At 35.1% G+C, this 15288-nt stretch overlaps 1 protein-coding gene across 1 annotated transcript in view; it reads right to left on the reverse strand.

Moving 5' to 3' along the window:
* The window catches only part of DGKB (diacylglycerol kinase beta), a 327720-nt gene that overhangs the window by 231451 nt on the left and 80981 nt on the right, over positions 1–15288 (reverse strand). Inside the window, exons 6-9 of the mRNA XM_057373108.1 lie at positions 14955–15095; positions 11330–11379; positions 9952–10026; positions 9383–9502 (exon numbers count right to left, since the gene is read on the reverse strand). Of these exons, the coding sequence (XP_057229091.1) occupies positions 9383–9502; positions 9952–10026; positions 11330–11379; positions 14955–15095 (386 nt within the window). The remainder of the gene's footprint in view (positions 1–9382; positions 9503–9951; positions 10027–11329; positions 11380–14954; positions 15096–15288) is intronic.

Raw genomic sequence — 15288 nt, forward strand, 5'->3', positions numbered from 1 at the left:
AATAAAAATTGGAGATGGACTCAGGAACATAAAAGACAAGCTGTTACTCATTTAATACTCTGCACCAGATTACAGCACAATCATTCTAAATACACAGGCAGCGACATGATTAAAAAATTCTTCAGAAGCTCATGGACATCCATGTGTTTCAAAAACAACTAAGAAAAAGCCACCAGGCTGCTGTCTCCACTGCAACACAAAGATAATTATATTAATAATTTTATTTCATTAAAAAATTTTATTAATAATCAATCAATATATCTAGGCTGATATGAAACTACAACTAGTATTAAAAACAAGGTTGTTTTTTTTTTTTCTAGACTAATCCTAAAAAATAAAGGCGCCATAGGCCAGAAGATAAAACTCCGCAAACCAAACAATATAAAGGGTTTTCTAAAACCACACAGATCTTCTGAATGACTGTCAGAATTAGGTATATTTATTAACATGTGAAACAGGAAAACTAACCACACCACAATAACTATTACCAGCTTTAAATGAAGTTAATCTACACTACCAATAATCTATCAAAAGCTATGTATTTAAGGGTTAGATTTACATCTTAGACCTCTTCTCCAAAAGTGGAATTCTTTACATTTAAGGCCAAATTTTTCAGTCAGCTCTTTCACCACACTCAAAGCTCTCATGAATAAATTGATCAGCTCACTGGTACTTCCAACTTAGGGGCCCACTGTAACTCATGTGAATCTCTAAAATATTATTAAATAATTTATTTTTATGAAAGTAAGGTTTCTGTTGGATGATTCTCCTCTTCTATCTTAATGGAATCATTCTGAGACCTCCCTGTTTTTTGAAGGTTTATGAAATGATGTTCACTTGGTAAAGAGATAAAATTAATTTTCTAAAGTCCTGGCTTCTTGGCAATACCAGCCATCAGGCTTTTTTCCTTTCTACAATCATCAGAGGTTTTGATTCTAAACAAAGCTAGATGAATCTAATGTAATATCACTTGATTAAAAAAAAATCTTTTACCAAATATAACATCAAATTTTACACAAGCTGTTAATGTCCATCAATTGGAAATGGGTTGCTTCCTTGTGTATTGCTGAAACTCTGTAGTCTCCTTGGTCATGTCATTGCCAAAAAGAAATTGYCACATAGCTAAAGGAAGTCACACCAATTTCTGTTTCTCAGAAACCACAGCAACAGCTGTTTCTTATCCAGTTTCTGTTTTCTCACATCAAACTRCTATTATTTGTTGTCATGTATATATAATAGTCTTGACTCAATTTTCAATAAYATGATGGCTTTCACTGATAAGAATAGTCAATATAAGTCAGTGGGCATAAATTTCAATAAAAATTTAGTTTTGCCCTATACTAGCATATACTGTATGAGTTGTGCCCTTAAAAATCAGTRTTGCTCTACTCTAGGACTTAGAAATTAATACAAGTCAAGTATGATGAAGACTTCTTCACCCTTGTGGGCAAAAAGAAACATCCTGAAGCAAAATCAGCACTAACAAATTAAGAATATTTGGCTCAGATCAGGGCACAACAGAATACCTAGAAGATACCTAGAAACAAAAAGTTAAAGCTGTTTTCTTTGGGGTTTTTTTTGGTTGGTTTTTTTCTTTTTTTTCCTCTAGTGAGATATCAGGCCYAGAGCATAAGTAATAGCTCCCCCAATATTATCAGCAGGAGTTCAAATGCCATCTCTGACAGCTGGGCAATGTCAGGGTCCCCTTTCTGCAGAAAAAGCACAGCAGATGCCTAATGTGGGATTCTCAGGCTGGCAAAGAGTGTGGAAGTTTTCCAATTTCCCCTGAAGAAGCAGAAATAGATTCTGCAGCTGTGAAGCACTAGAAGCCTGTCAAGCTCCTTCATGACTGGCAGCTGAAGAGGATGTATTTCATTAAACAGAGCTCTCTAACTTCTATTTTTCTTCCCATCTTACTACCATATTCCACACATTTTAAAGTATTGTTAAACTACAATGTAGTATGTGAATTTCAAGTCTTCTCCAAGTAGGCAATTATTCACGAAACAAAAAAKATCGTGAAAATCCTTCTGAGAAAAAACAGCAAACCACGTACACTTCAGTTTTAATACCACTCGGGTCATCAACAGATACAGTCACAAACTGCAAGAACTTAAAATGTGAGCTGATCAGCCTTTTCCTTAGAAAAATACTCGCTGTTTATGAAAATTAACAGAAATTCATACTTCTGCATAAACTTACCCCTCATCCACATTAATTTTGTGTTACTTTCTCATTTTTATTTTATTTTTAAAGAATGACCATTACATGTGAATATGTCGCTTCTTATTTGAACAGAACATATGGTCTAACTTAGCTGGCATTTTCCTTATCAGAAAAACAAACAAGTCTTGATGTGGGTGTTCTGCCAATTAAAACACTTAGCTGTGTTACAGACTGCAACTGATGCAAATCCATTACATAAACACAATGCACTTTTGGAAAAGAGCAAATTAAATTTTTGCTCTTGTGCACTGCCAAAAATAAGCAATAAAATGCTGCATATGATTATGCATGCATATAACTTTTTAAAACACTGTCAGGAGAAAAAAAAAGACATAATATGAAACAAAGTCCYCTCAATGAAAGTCTTTAAGTATAAATAAACTCCACAATTCTGACACATCAGTGCATTTACTGACATTAACTCATTTTGTTTCCATATCCTGAGAATGAGTTTAAAAAAGCAAACAGACATTAAGAAGATCTCAAAGCAGGGCAGGTACAGTAAAAATCTCTTCCTCACTTCATTATACACATCACTGAAAATCAAGCCTCCATATGTCATACGCAGACTTTAAAACATAACGACAATAGTAACATTTATTTTGTTAACAACGGTTCTCTTAGCTCTTGGTCCTCACCCTGCTACTATGGATTTGATTGCCTAAACTACCTGACCTTAAAAAGCAAGTCAACCATAAAAGAGCCAACCTTAGAATCAGTRGAAAATTTTATGCTACCACAGGCTTTAGCTACACATCCCTAACCTGGTTTCATATTAACCTACACCAGCTTTTTAGATATTTGTGTATAAAGGTAGACAGGGATCTTCAAGATTTTGAGAGTTAAAACAGGCAATGAAATCACTGACAAATTCTGATCCTAGCAAACATKCCCTCTTACAATAGCTACAGACTGKCTAAAACACCAGAATGTTCTGCTTTTTCTATGAGAAGGATCAATAACAAGCATCCAAGTGAGAAGGATGTTAYGGAGTAGCTGTTATTCTTTTACTGATTGTTTTCATTTATTTCAAAAACGTTTGCTTGTTTAAGACAATTTTATGACTGATTTTTAGGTATTATTCAGTCAGTGGGAAGATGAGAAGAACTTCCATGAAACTATCCAGCATCTCCTTTTAAAACAAATACAGTTACTTTCTATACTCCTTTGGTTGGCTTTCAGCAAAGAATTCATATGAAGTCTGGTTTTGTTCAATTTGCTTTGGGAAGAGACGTTTTTAAGTGTCTTCTTGGTCAAGTGGGGAGGGAGTAATCTGACTCAAGAGACCTACTSTTTGGGGGTTTCCTCACTTCTAATTTCTGAGATATATATACATGTATTTTGTGTGTGTATGTAGAAAGGAAAACAAAACTAAAAACTTCCAATGCCTTCATCTATGCACTCAGAAAAGGCACTAGAAGAGGAAAAACTAAATTATTTTTAAAAAGGTTCATAAATAGCCACAGCATGAAGTTTCCCTGCTCAAAATCTGTAAACACGTCATCTGCAGAGACTTTGATGCCACAGAAATGAAAACTGTAAATAATGTAAATCTGTATACCTGCATGAAATATTTATACACAGAAGAGATTAGTAACTCTCGACTTTTCCTGGTCTTTTTTCTCAACCTGGAGACGAAAGCAGAAGCGGGACTGATGGAAGGAAAGGCATTTGCGAACTCCCCGCAAGCAGCGGGAGCGGCAGAGCGCGGAGCGGGCAGAGCGCTCCGGGAGCGGCTCCGGCAGCCGCAGCCTCGCACGGCGGGGACACCGCGCCCTCTGCGGGCCCGCAAAACACCCCGGGCCGSCAAAACTGCTCCCTGAGCCCTTACGGGATCTGCTGGCAGCCGGCAAGGAGCGGGCACWAAGGGAGGGAGTTACAGCTCCGAGAAGCGGCTCGAGTTTGCCCTCTGTGTGTATTGAAATGCACACTGTGCATGGGAACTTTCAGCCTGTTAGAAAACTCACCCGCCGCAATTCTGAAAGGACTTACAGAAATGTCATTCAGGATAATAAAAGGCCTGACTGCCCTTCTCCCTCGCTGAAGAAAAGAAATTGAAGTCTGTGACAGTGCCCAGGTGTTGAGCAGTCATTTCAAGCTCAGCCTGAAGGGATTACTCGTGGCATGACAAATCCCGTTCCAGACCTAAAAATGTTCGCAAGTCTCTAGTCCGGCTCCGTTTTAACATACAGCTCAAAAAGTATGATATCCATAATATAATACACAATGTCAGAGAAGTATTTCCCATGTGTGAAATCCCCGCTCAGACACTCCGTCCCACATTTAATCAAAAAAAGTTTAAAATGTGGCTTTTAAATTATTTGAATGCAATGACATAATATTCGCCGCTTCAGGATCCAAAATAAAATTTTAAGAGTATTTCCTTACAATTTAAATGAAGTATAATCACAATTCATCACAAATGTTTGTCCCATCTGAATTTACGTCGTTTTTAAAGCGAACTGGGTTGCAAAATTACAATTAGTGATTTAAAAGAAATACATATTGGCCTGATTTCAAATTATTGATGACTTTATRAAGCATCTACCGGTTTTCAACTTCTCTCACCTTAAGGCAGCTTTTCAGCAAATGTAGTGTACCAGGTACAGTGCAACCCTGACACCTAGTGGCCAGTGGACAGGGAATAGAACACTTCCCTAAAATACAGGATTTCTTAAACACTTGCACTTATGAACTCGCAGTTTATACTTCTCTTTTTTTCTGCAATCACTGACAGAGGTGATACCAATAGTTTGCTACAGGAGACCAAATATCTGCCATGGAATTACTTGAAAAGAGAAATCRAGTGCTTCTATCAAACCATGGTGGAGTAACATTGTGCACCACCTACCAAAGAGCAGATTACAATGCTTATGACTGACAAAACCCATCATTAGAGGCCTTTTGAGMACAGATTACAAAGGAATTTTYAAGCGATGCCAGAAGAGTCAATGAGGAAATTCTCCACCTTCTCTTACAATGKTAATCTACTTAAATTAATGCAAAAGCAAATGAACAGATCAGAAACTTCAAAGGTTTCCACTGTGAGAAGAATAAATAGCAGAGTGGTTACTAATGTGCAATAAACTACTTCCATAAAAAATCAGGAGTAATGCAGGGATGCCTCTGTCCAATTTGTGTTTGGGTGGAGGACTAACTATTGTCTTATAATGCAMTCAACAAAAAATTTCCTCAGACATTTATTGCAAAAACTACACCGCATAAGTAAAAATTTCCTCTGTAGCTAACATTTTCTTTTTCTCCACAAAATTCTCACTTTACATAAGAGAATTTATTGAAAGAAAATCCATGAAACTGGAAAAAACTAAAGAGTAAGCATTACTTTGGCTTAACAACAAAGGTTTCAGTACATGCCACACAGAACACATTTAGAAACTGCTAATTGGAGAAGGGGTAGTCACCCAATTACAAATGGACTATGCAGGTATTCAATTCCAAGATTCTAAAACAATTTACCAGATAGCATGTGTATCTATCTCAGAACCTCTACAGAAAAAGAAACAATTAAGTTCTTAAATTTCTTATCTTGTACCCAAATTGTTTGTTTAGAACATCAACTGCCTTCAAAAGCACCAAAAATCAAATATGTGGTTTCTATGCTGGAACATTCTCAGAGACAGAACTCTGTATTTGTAAATTCTACCTTCACAGCAACTCCAAAATCAAATCTTAGGAAGAAACAGAACATAAAACCCAGCAAAATAAAACAAACTGGATATTAAGGTTGATTTCCTAGGGAAATGAGACTTTTTTATGTTCTTTGTCCTATTATCTTCATGACTCTAAACTACGCCAGCAACTTCTAAATTAGTTTAATAATCTCAAATAAATTTGAAGAGCACTAGAAATTTCAGGAAAGTCTAGGAAAAAAGCGGGGGGGGGGGGGAGAGAAAGAGAGAGAGAGAGAGAGAGAGAGAGAGAGAGAGAGAGAGAAAAGAAAGGGAAATCAGCCAGATTTCCTCATTACTTCTTCGATTTGGTAACAGGTGTCTGGCAAATACTTTTTTAGTAACTTTTAGTAACTTTTTTAGGGCTAATACTCTTGTCTCTTTCAGAAAGAGATTATGCTGAGGACAGAGGGCAAAGGCCACAAACCWGTGAGAGGTTAACCTATCCCAACGCCACTGTTCATAAACACTAACATGTTTATTCTTTTGTTTTTAAATAATATATCCATCTATATTTTTCAATTATTCTGACTAAATCATCTAATACAGTATGTAATAAAAACTGATTGAAAGGCTTTAAATGCAATATAGAACTTTTACATTATATCTGACCTTTCTATATAGCCATTACAGGATACTAMGGATTAAGTACAAACAGTGTAGCTGAATTATAAAAGAACTATGACAAATCTGAAATAACTAATGATAGCTTCACTGATGTTAGCAGATCAAATTAGACTGAGAAACTTCTATCGTTCATACAAGCTCTATACAACAGATGAGTATATTACAGTGTTATTGGATCCAACTCAAAAACAAATTAAACATTTCACTGTTGTCATAATTCATTCAAATAAACTATAGTGACAATTGTTTGTCACTATCATACTAGACGAGCTCTGAAATTGACCTCTTGGATTTAAAATGTTGTCATTGTCGAGTTCAGCAGAGAACAAAACTTAAAAGGTGACAATAGTTTGGTTGGTGGGTTATTTGCGGGTTTTGTTTGGGGTTTTTGTGATTTTTGCTTTAGGGATTGGGGAGGGAAGGCAGGAGGAGTAGTTTTGTTGTTGGTTGTTTTCCTCTTTTTTTCAATATAGGAAGATTACTTGGCAATGTCTAAACAACATAATCCAATAGGTTATGCCCCTTATTTTAACATATATTYATGTTTCAGGTTGAGAAAACTTAAGCTATCGGTACTTTTTTTTTTTATTAGTGAGTCCAAAAGATTTTTATCKTACTTTTCACTGCACAACTAAAAGGAGAGAGATAGACCAAAAAGCAGAGTCCTGGGAAGCAAGGTTTGCAAAATCTTAAMAATTGCCTGCAAAAAGAAATAACAGCATCCCACTAATGGGAATGRTGCACTGGACTGAAGAGCTTGGATAATACATGAGATGCGGAAAAACCATCCAAATCATGCTATCAGTTTACACTAAATAACAGACAGGCATTACAGTTTTAGCTTTACCAATTTCACTTTTCAATGTCCTAAAATACACTTTTATWTGAACAGTACAAATGGAAGTGGTATATTTTTGCTGTTTTACTGAAAATAATAAAAATTTTKCTTTTCTCTACGTATTAGGGGAATGGTTTAAAAAAATAAGCCATTTTAAACATAGAAAGAAAAATCGGAGACCTTTTAAAAGGAGGTATCATATCCTAGTGAATCATTAACAAATTACTAACAAATCAGCTCATATGTACGTAATGGACTTCACGTAAACTCTGTTTATTGATAATAAACATATTTTGCATGCTATTGTAATATTTTTTTCCCCAAGTGTACATTTATGTCTGTTAAATGCATCAAATATTAGTAAAACTCTTGATGGGAGAAACACTGATCCATGCTGATAACAGGCTGTAGAATTTTGATCACTATTTTCATATTTTTTGTGCTTTCRAAGTAAAGCTCTGCATAGCAAGGTAAATATCTAATAACTAGTAAAAATACTCAAAAGGATAAAAATGTTAGTAACACAGACTCTTTCTAACAGCTTTTGCTTTAATATGAAGATTAACTCTACAGAATGATCTGCATTAATTTACACCATGATCAAGGAGTTTCAAACTTAAAAAGAATGAAATGTAGACCTGAAAAATACTCCTGGAACACCTAAGCTACCCATCATAAAAGAAAAATCTGCACTAAAAATCACTACCAGTTATTTGCTACACTGCTTGTTTGAGAGCTCTTGCTGCCCCTTGTTTAGAATAATTTTGTGGAAATAATGGAATTCAGCCTGACAAAGAAGAATTGTTCAATGACAGGGAAGTAATTTAACATTTTTTCTTACTCAGTCTCACATACAGAATYAGGGAATTAGTACTTAGATTGATCCAGAGACATTGAAAGTTATCTTCAATTCAGATAATTTACTTGTAAATTAAATAATAACATTTTGGAAGACTTACAGATCTTCTGTTCAACCAACTGGTTTGTAACATATTTCCTTGCACTAAGTATATATATTTTATTTGTATTCTTTGTGTAAATAAAATACCATAGAGCAACTACAGTAGTCTAGATTTAATTCAAGCCATAGCACTAAACAGGGAAAATAAATATTACTTACCATTTTAAATATCAGAAAATTACTTAAGAAAAGATGAGATTAAAATGCTTTCTTTCTAACAGCAGAAAAACATTTGAAACATAAGCTTAGATAGATGTGTTCAAAATTAGCTCAAATACAGGACAGCAGATGGCAGTGACAACATGCCAATCTTAAAGCAGCTACATTGAACTGGTACAAAATTGATCCTAATACATCTGTATTATCCTAAATGGGAATTAATCGTTCCCAATACCCTTTGGTGTACGTGTTCCCCTTGATATTGCTTCTTACCATTCTTTATTAAGGTGCTTACAGAGATGTAAGGTTTTCACAGGGATGTATTGTGACAGGATAAGAGCCAGCAATCATTGCTGCACAAGAAATTCCATCTGCACATAAGAACAAAAGCTTTTCCCTTGACAACAATTAACACAGGGAAAGTTTGCCCACAGARCTGGTAGAATCCACCTCACTGGAATTATTCAGGCTTGGCAGGGCCCTGGATAACTCAATCTGTGGCACTGTCTTTAATGAGGGACTGGAACAGAAGATCCCCAGAAGTTCTTTCCAGCCTAGATTGTTCTGTGCCTCAGTACAGTTATGCCACACAACCCAGTACTGTGCTGAGAAGCCCAGACCTTGCTCCAAGCCAGCTGTAACGTACACATGGGCACTAAAACACTCTTAACAGACAAAGCTGCAGAGCCAGTTTATTAGTGAGTGCTTCAAACCAGCCAATAAATCTCTGATGTTCAAGACACACTTTGGTTCTTTGCATGTCATTCAGCCACAGCAAAGAGAAGTAAAGCAAAGTCATTTTTATGAAGGCCACAGAAAAACTAACCCGAAGGCCACAGTCAAGGTGCAATCACAAACTTAACACTATTAATTAATACTTACATTTTCTAACCCAAGAAGGACCAAGAGTGGGATTGTTGTCATCCCTCCTTGGATCCATTCTTCTAATGAAACAGTGCCATCATGATCATAGTCAATTTCTTCCATCATTTCATGGAGAATCTACAAATAAATAAAAAAATCTCTTCAGTTCTAATATAAGCAGCTTGTTAGGACATGCAGATCTCCAATTCCCTCACAAAAAATATAAGAAAAGTATTACTTGCTATATGGTAGCTGTAGTAAAATGGACAGTTCAGAAAATAAAGTGTCATATTCCTATTTACATTTTATTAACACCTAAAGTTCCCAAACCAACTTGTGTCTTTTGTACACTCACTTTTAAAACATTTTCAGAGACAAACCAGTTTCATTATAAAAGTTAATTATTAAATTTATTGAATGTTTCATAGATCAAATTTAACGAGCAAAATAAAGTGCCATAACAGAACACAGCTTCTTRTTATTTCTACCCTACTAACCCATAAAAACCACATAAGGATATGAAATGTCACAAAATTATGAAAGCTGTCTCAAGAAACATTAAGAAATTGTGATAATAGGATACTTACTGGACTTAATTCTGTAATATCCCATTCAAGGTATTCTGCAACATGCATCATTTGAGCAATAATATTTTCAAGCTCCTAGAGATGAAAGAAGAAATATGATATTTAATGTAATGTTATAAAGAAAAATTCTACTGCAAGCAGCTAATAAATCAACCATTTTGCATTCAGTGACACTGTTCCATCAATGCCCATAATGGAAGCTCAAGTGAATCTTTGGTTCAGGACAGCAAATCATCCTACATGGACCACAAAGCATTCAGGGAGGTGAAATACAGCCCCACAATCAAAGTAATTGAAAGAAGTCATAGATTCTTCCTGCCCAGTTATCTTTCAACTGTTCTCACAATCTGATTTTCACCCTGTGATACAATCATGTAATGACCTTCAGATTTTAGCACACTAATGAACGGCACTTGTATAAATCACAACTGTCTAAGAGAAATAAGATACGAAGTGGATTCTATAAACTATTAAAGATATATGTTCTTTATGTATCCCTAGTGCTTTTCTATACTCTATATTTACACACTTTTACTTTGTAAACATGCTCAAATGCTTACGAAGAATCATTCTGATTTCTCATTTGTATCTAGTTATCTAACTCATATTTGGCGTTGCCTAAAATTATGATACTATATTTATTTTACACCTAACTTTACACTAAATGATACACAAGTATRTAATTTAGCTTCCCTATTTCCCTGAAACTTATGGGAACCATCTCCTCTTCCTTACAAACCCACTCTATGCTGTCTCCTTTCCAGTAGAGACAAAATAAGGTGAAAAAAAAACCCAAAGAAAAAAGAAAACAGAGAACACTGCTAATAAAATACTTGTTTTCATTAGCTATCAGAAAAAAGTTACATATTCTAAAATTATTGTCATAGCTTTGACTTTTCTTCAAACATTTGGTTGGGCTACTCCTCAAAACTTTGCCCTTAATATTGTTCCTCCATTCTTATGACAACGTGGAACTTATGACATCTCTCCCCATAAATCTAGTGTGTGCCTCTCACCCTTACACTTTTTAATGAAATCTTYACAAATGGTAATTTCATATACATCTCCCAGCAGTATACTAGAATTATTGGAATCATATTAATGTGTTCCCTACAGTAATATGATTAAAAATCAGAGGACTCTAGAATAGGACTCCATGACARCAGTGTCAGCAATTGAAAATTTATACAGTTGTAGAAGCAGCAGCTTATTGGAAAACTCAAGATTTACTTTTCAAACAGATGAATTTTTATCAACTGTATTTTATACTRCTTCTAATAATTCAGGATAAAAATTAACTTGATTTGAATTAAAGTASTTTTGTTTAGTTTTGCCATGCTGCCATACTCTTACAGCGCATTAAAATATCTGATATTACCGAACTATCGAGGTATCCATTCCCATCTGTGTCATACAAGCGAAACATAACTGAAAAGAAAACAGAGAAGGAAACTCAGTTACAAAATATAACACATGCATCTCTTTTTCATTTAAAAAACAAACAAAGAAGAGGAATCCAGAAGCCTACAAATACCCCACTCTTTGTCATTACTTTCAGGGATATCAGAGCTCTGAAATCCAAATACCCACTATCCTTTTCAAAAGCGCAAATTTTTCACCCCTACCACTATTTTTCAGGGATGAAGRAGTCAACCCATATAAAGCTGGTTCCAGGACACTGTAATGCCTCCATTGACAGCAAAACCCAAGTAATCTGCTTACAAATTGTCTAATCAGATGTCTCTGGAAACATAACATGATTTATTTAACACTAAGGAATCCCACCATATTGGATCCATAGCAGATGCTGTTACAGTCTAAGAAATTCCACAAGCAAAGCTTGTACTAGTTTTCAGGAAACAATATAATGAGAAGAGCCAATTCTTAACAATTAGAAAGTAAAGTTCAGAAAGAACTGGATCATTTTTGGACTTACAGCAAAGCATATTTAACTGTTATATGGATTGGCTTGCTTGGCTTATATCCTCCATCTTGGGAATAAGTTGATCATCTAACTGTGGAAAAAAGGTAAGCACTATGCCTCTCTACCACTTCAGCAATTTTTGCCACTACATTGCACTGCTCTTAAGAGCTGTAAYATGAGATTGATGATATTTACAGTAGTGCACTGTTTCAGGCCACAAAGGCCCATTCTTCATTACTTACAGGTTAGGAAAAACTATAAAAATATCTTTCTTTGCCTAGAGTTACAGAGCGAAAATGTTTCCGTGTAAAACAACAGTTAATGCCAAAAGCCCCCAGAGATCGGTACTATCCCTAAAGCTTCTCAGAGCTTGACAGCTAACATTATCTGGCAAAGGTACCATTAGGCATTCACAGTTTCCACAGGGATGAATCACTGAATCACTCAGTGATAAAGTTAAAATCAAATCTCCTTCCTCCTCCTCTGTGATTCTTATACATTGGTTGAAAGAGTGTTTTAGCATCTCCGTGATCTTTATCCATTCCAGAGGAGTAGTGCTCACAGCTTTTTTTCCTTTAACATGACTCAGTACTTCTAATAAGCCATTCTAAACCAGACATTAGAATAATTATAACTGTTTCACCTCTGTAGAAACAAAGTCTTTCCAATTACATCTGTATTGCGCAGCAAAAAGCCCAATCTGTGCTCTTGGCTAGATTCTGAAAACTATGCAACTGGTGTGGCCTGCAATCTCTTTTCTATTCATACCCTGCTAAATATTCATGTTCTTGCTGATTTACACACTCTGGGAGAGAAACATCCAAATCCAAACCAACAACAAAATGACAATAACAGCCAAACAGAAGTTCTGTTGCAAACTACAGAGCCCAAGCCAATTTTCATATTTCTTTGYCCATCCTCCTATCTGGTAAGACCGACTGGCCACTCAATTTGTATTTCTAGATGGCAATATGACCATAAAAATAACTTACATTCTTCAAATGTGTCTCTGTGCAGAATGCTTGGGATCTTCTTTATATTCAGGTCATACATAGATTATGAATAATAGATATGCTGAGCATGTCAAACAGGTGAGGCTCACACTACATTCACACTCTAAAAATGCACTCTTAATAGGTTAAAAAATCCATCTATCTTCTAGAATATTTAAAAATCTATGAAAATCTGTAGACCATATAGATCCAAAGCCTAACATTATTTTCTCTTACTGGAATTTATCCTCCAGCCTATATCAAATTTTAATTGAAAGCACTACTTTCACATTCTGCTTGTCCTGAATTAAATTTTCAAGCACTCAGCTATGATTCATTTCTTCCAATTTCAAAAYTGGAAAAGAAATGAAAAAGAAATTTTAAAAAAATCACAATTTGAATTTGGTATTAATATTAATGCTCGCAACTCCAGAATAAGCCACTTTTCTTTTTTTCCCTTCACTGCTACAAACTTATAATTTACATKACAACCACAGTTGTTTAAACTGTTTAAAGTTGTTTAAATTCTGTTTTAACAATTCTTTAAAATTCAGAAAAAGAATTAAATTATACCAGTAATTTATAATGAGAATTCAACTGAAATCAAGAGAAAAGTGTGCATACAATAGTGCATTATACGCTGAAATTTWGATACTAAAAAGCAACAACATGTGTTATATTTCAACTCTGTATGACTAAGATAATAAACTTATAAAATAACCATGCCCAGAATTACATGTAGTAAATGCAAATGACCTTGAACACACCAAGTATTTAAGCACCATACACATATTAGATCATGTTCTCTTGCTCCTAAATCATATCAAACACATTATTTTGCCCATGTGGCTCCTAYTGCAGGAAGCTCATGGAAAATCCCCACACTATAATTATCATCTGCTCCTCTGTCTCTCCTCCTATCCATTGTACCAATTCCCAACACCAGAGGAGGCAACTCATCTCCACCTCACGCCGTGGATTCTGCATGGAGCTCCTCAGCACCTTTATAAGKCTTGCATAACTTGCTCACATGTAGCAGTTGTTACAGTGTAGRTTAAATTCAGTCCGTGGATCTTAGCTTTTCTGCACTTGAGTTCTGAATGTGCATTCATATACACATTCTCATTTTCTAATCATGTGATACCAAAACAACATTAACAAATTTGGGGGATGGCACCTTTTATTTTATTTTTCTTTTTCTGTGATCTTGAAGAACGAAGTTGCCACTGTAAGTGAACTACAGGCAACAAAACACCAAGATACTTCATAACATGTAACCTTGCAACGAATTTCTTACTCTGGCAGAAGCAGCCCACTGTTTCCATATCCTATCATACTACATATTTACTTTCCATATGAGAGCCTGATCCCACAGATCTTTTGCAAACAGACCAGTTATATGTACTGAAGTAGATTTAATCTCAATAAGTACTATATGATTTGTCTGTTTATCCATATGARAAGCTGGCTTCTAAAATTCCACAATAAGGAAGCACGTTTTCTTCTCTTTTTTTCTCCAATTCATAAATCAAACTATCAGGATTTGGGTTTTTTTTTTAATACATAAGAGCATCGCACTTCAATGACTCAGGACCTTACATAAAAACAAACCAAACACATAATAATTTTTAACTTCCTGGGTCAAACGCTCCTTCCCAATACTTCCCCAAGCAGACTTGGATCACTCTTGGCATTTTGGTATTCAGTAGTATTACAGAGCCCACATTCTGTATTACAATTACTCTTCATTTGAATCAGGATGTTGAGTACAGGTTATTTACCCCATCTATATATTTCTAAGTATACTCAGTATACTTTGTTTTTCTCAGATCTGAAACTAATCAAGAGATCACAGTAYAGAGAAGATTACAGAAGATTACTACAGAATGTACAATCCTTAGTGAGTACTAKATGGAACAAATTTAGCTGAAAATTTCAATATTAGCAAGAATAAAAAATAATTGTGCAACATGGGTTACCTAGAACCGTATCTTTAAAATCCATCTGCTCCAAACTGGTTCTTAAATTCAGAAACAGTATTTGATGACTTAGGGAAATTAAAAAATTAAAATTAAAAAAGAACATACATTCTAGCTTGTCTTCTGGTCTTCCTCTTTCTAGCAGTGACAAATAGCACACAATATCTTTCAGCTGGATCATGTCTGGTAAATGTGAGTTGGCAGGAGTAGGAGGTCTGGATGTAGAGGTACCCTTGTTAAGTCTCAGACCTGGAAATAACCCATAGCCTTTGTTAGTCTGAACATATGATTAAGCARAAAATGAAAACATAATTCTTGCATACATTCATCTTTATTTTATGTGAATCTCAGGTTACCTCTTAATTTCAATATAAAGTTTTAAACAGTTCATGTTCATAGTTTATCCAGCAAATGTAGAATTAAAATAAGCTAACAAAAAAAA

This window comes from Malurus melanocephalus, unplaced genomic scaffold (genome assembly GCF_030028575.1).
Source record: "Malurus melanocephalus ecotype Western Australia unplaced genomic scaffold, MMel_1.1 scaffold_185, whole genome shotgun sequence".
In the NCBI taxonomy this organism is placed as follows: Eukaryota; Metazoa; Chordata; class Aves; order Passeriformes; family Maluridae; genus Malurus; species Malurus melanocephalus.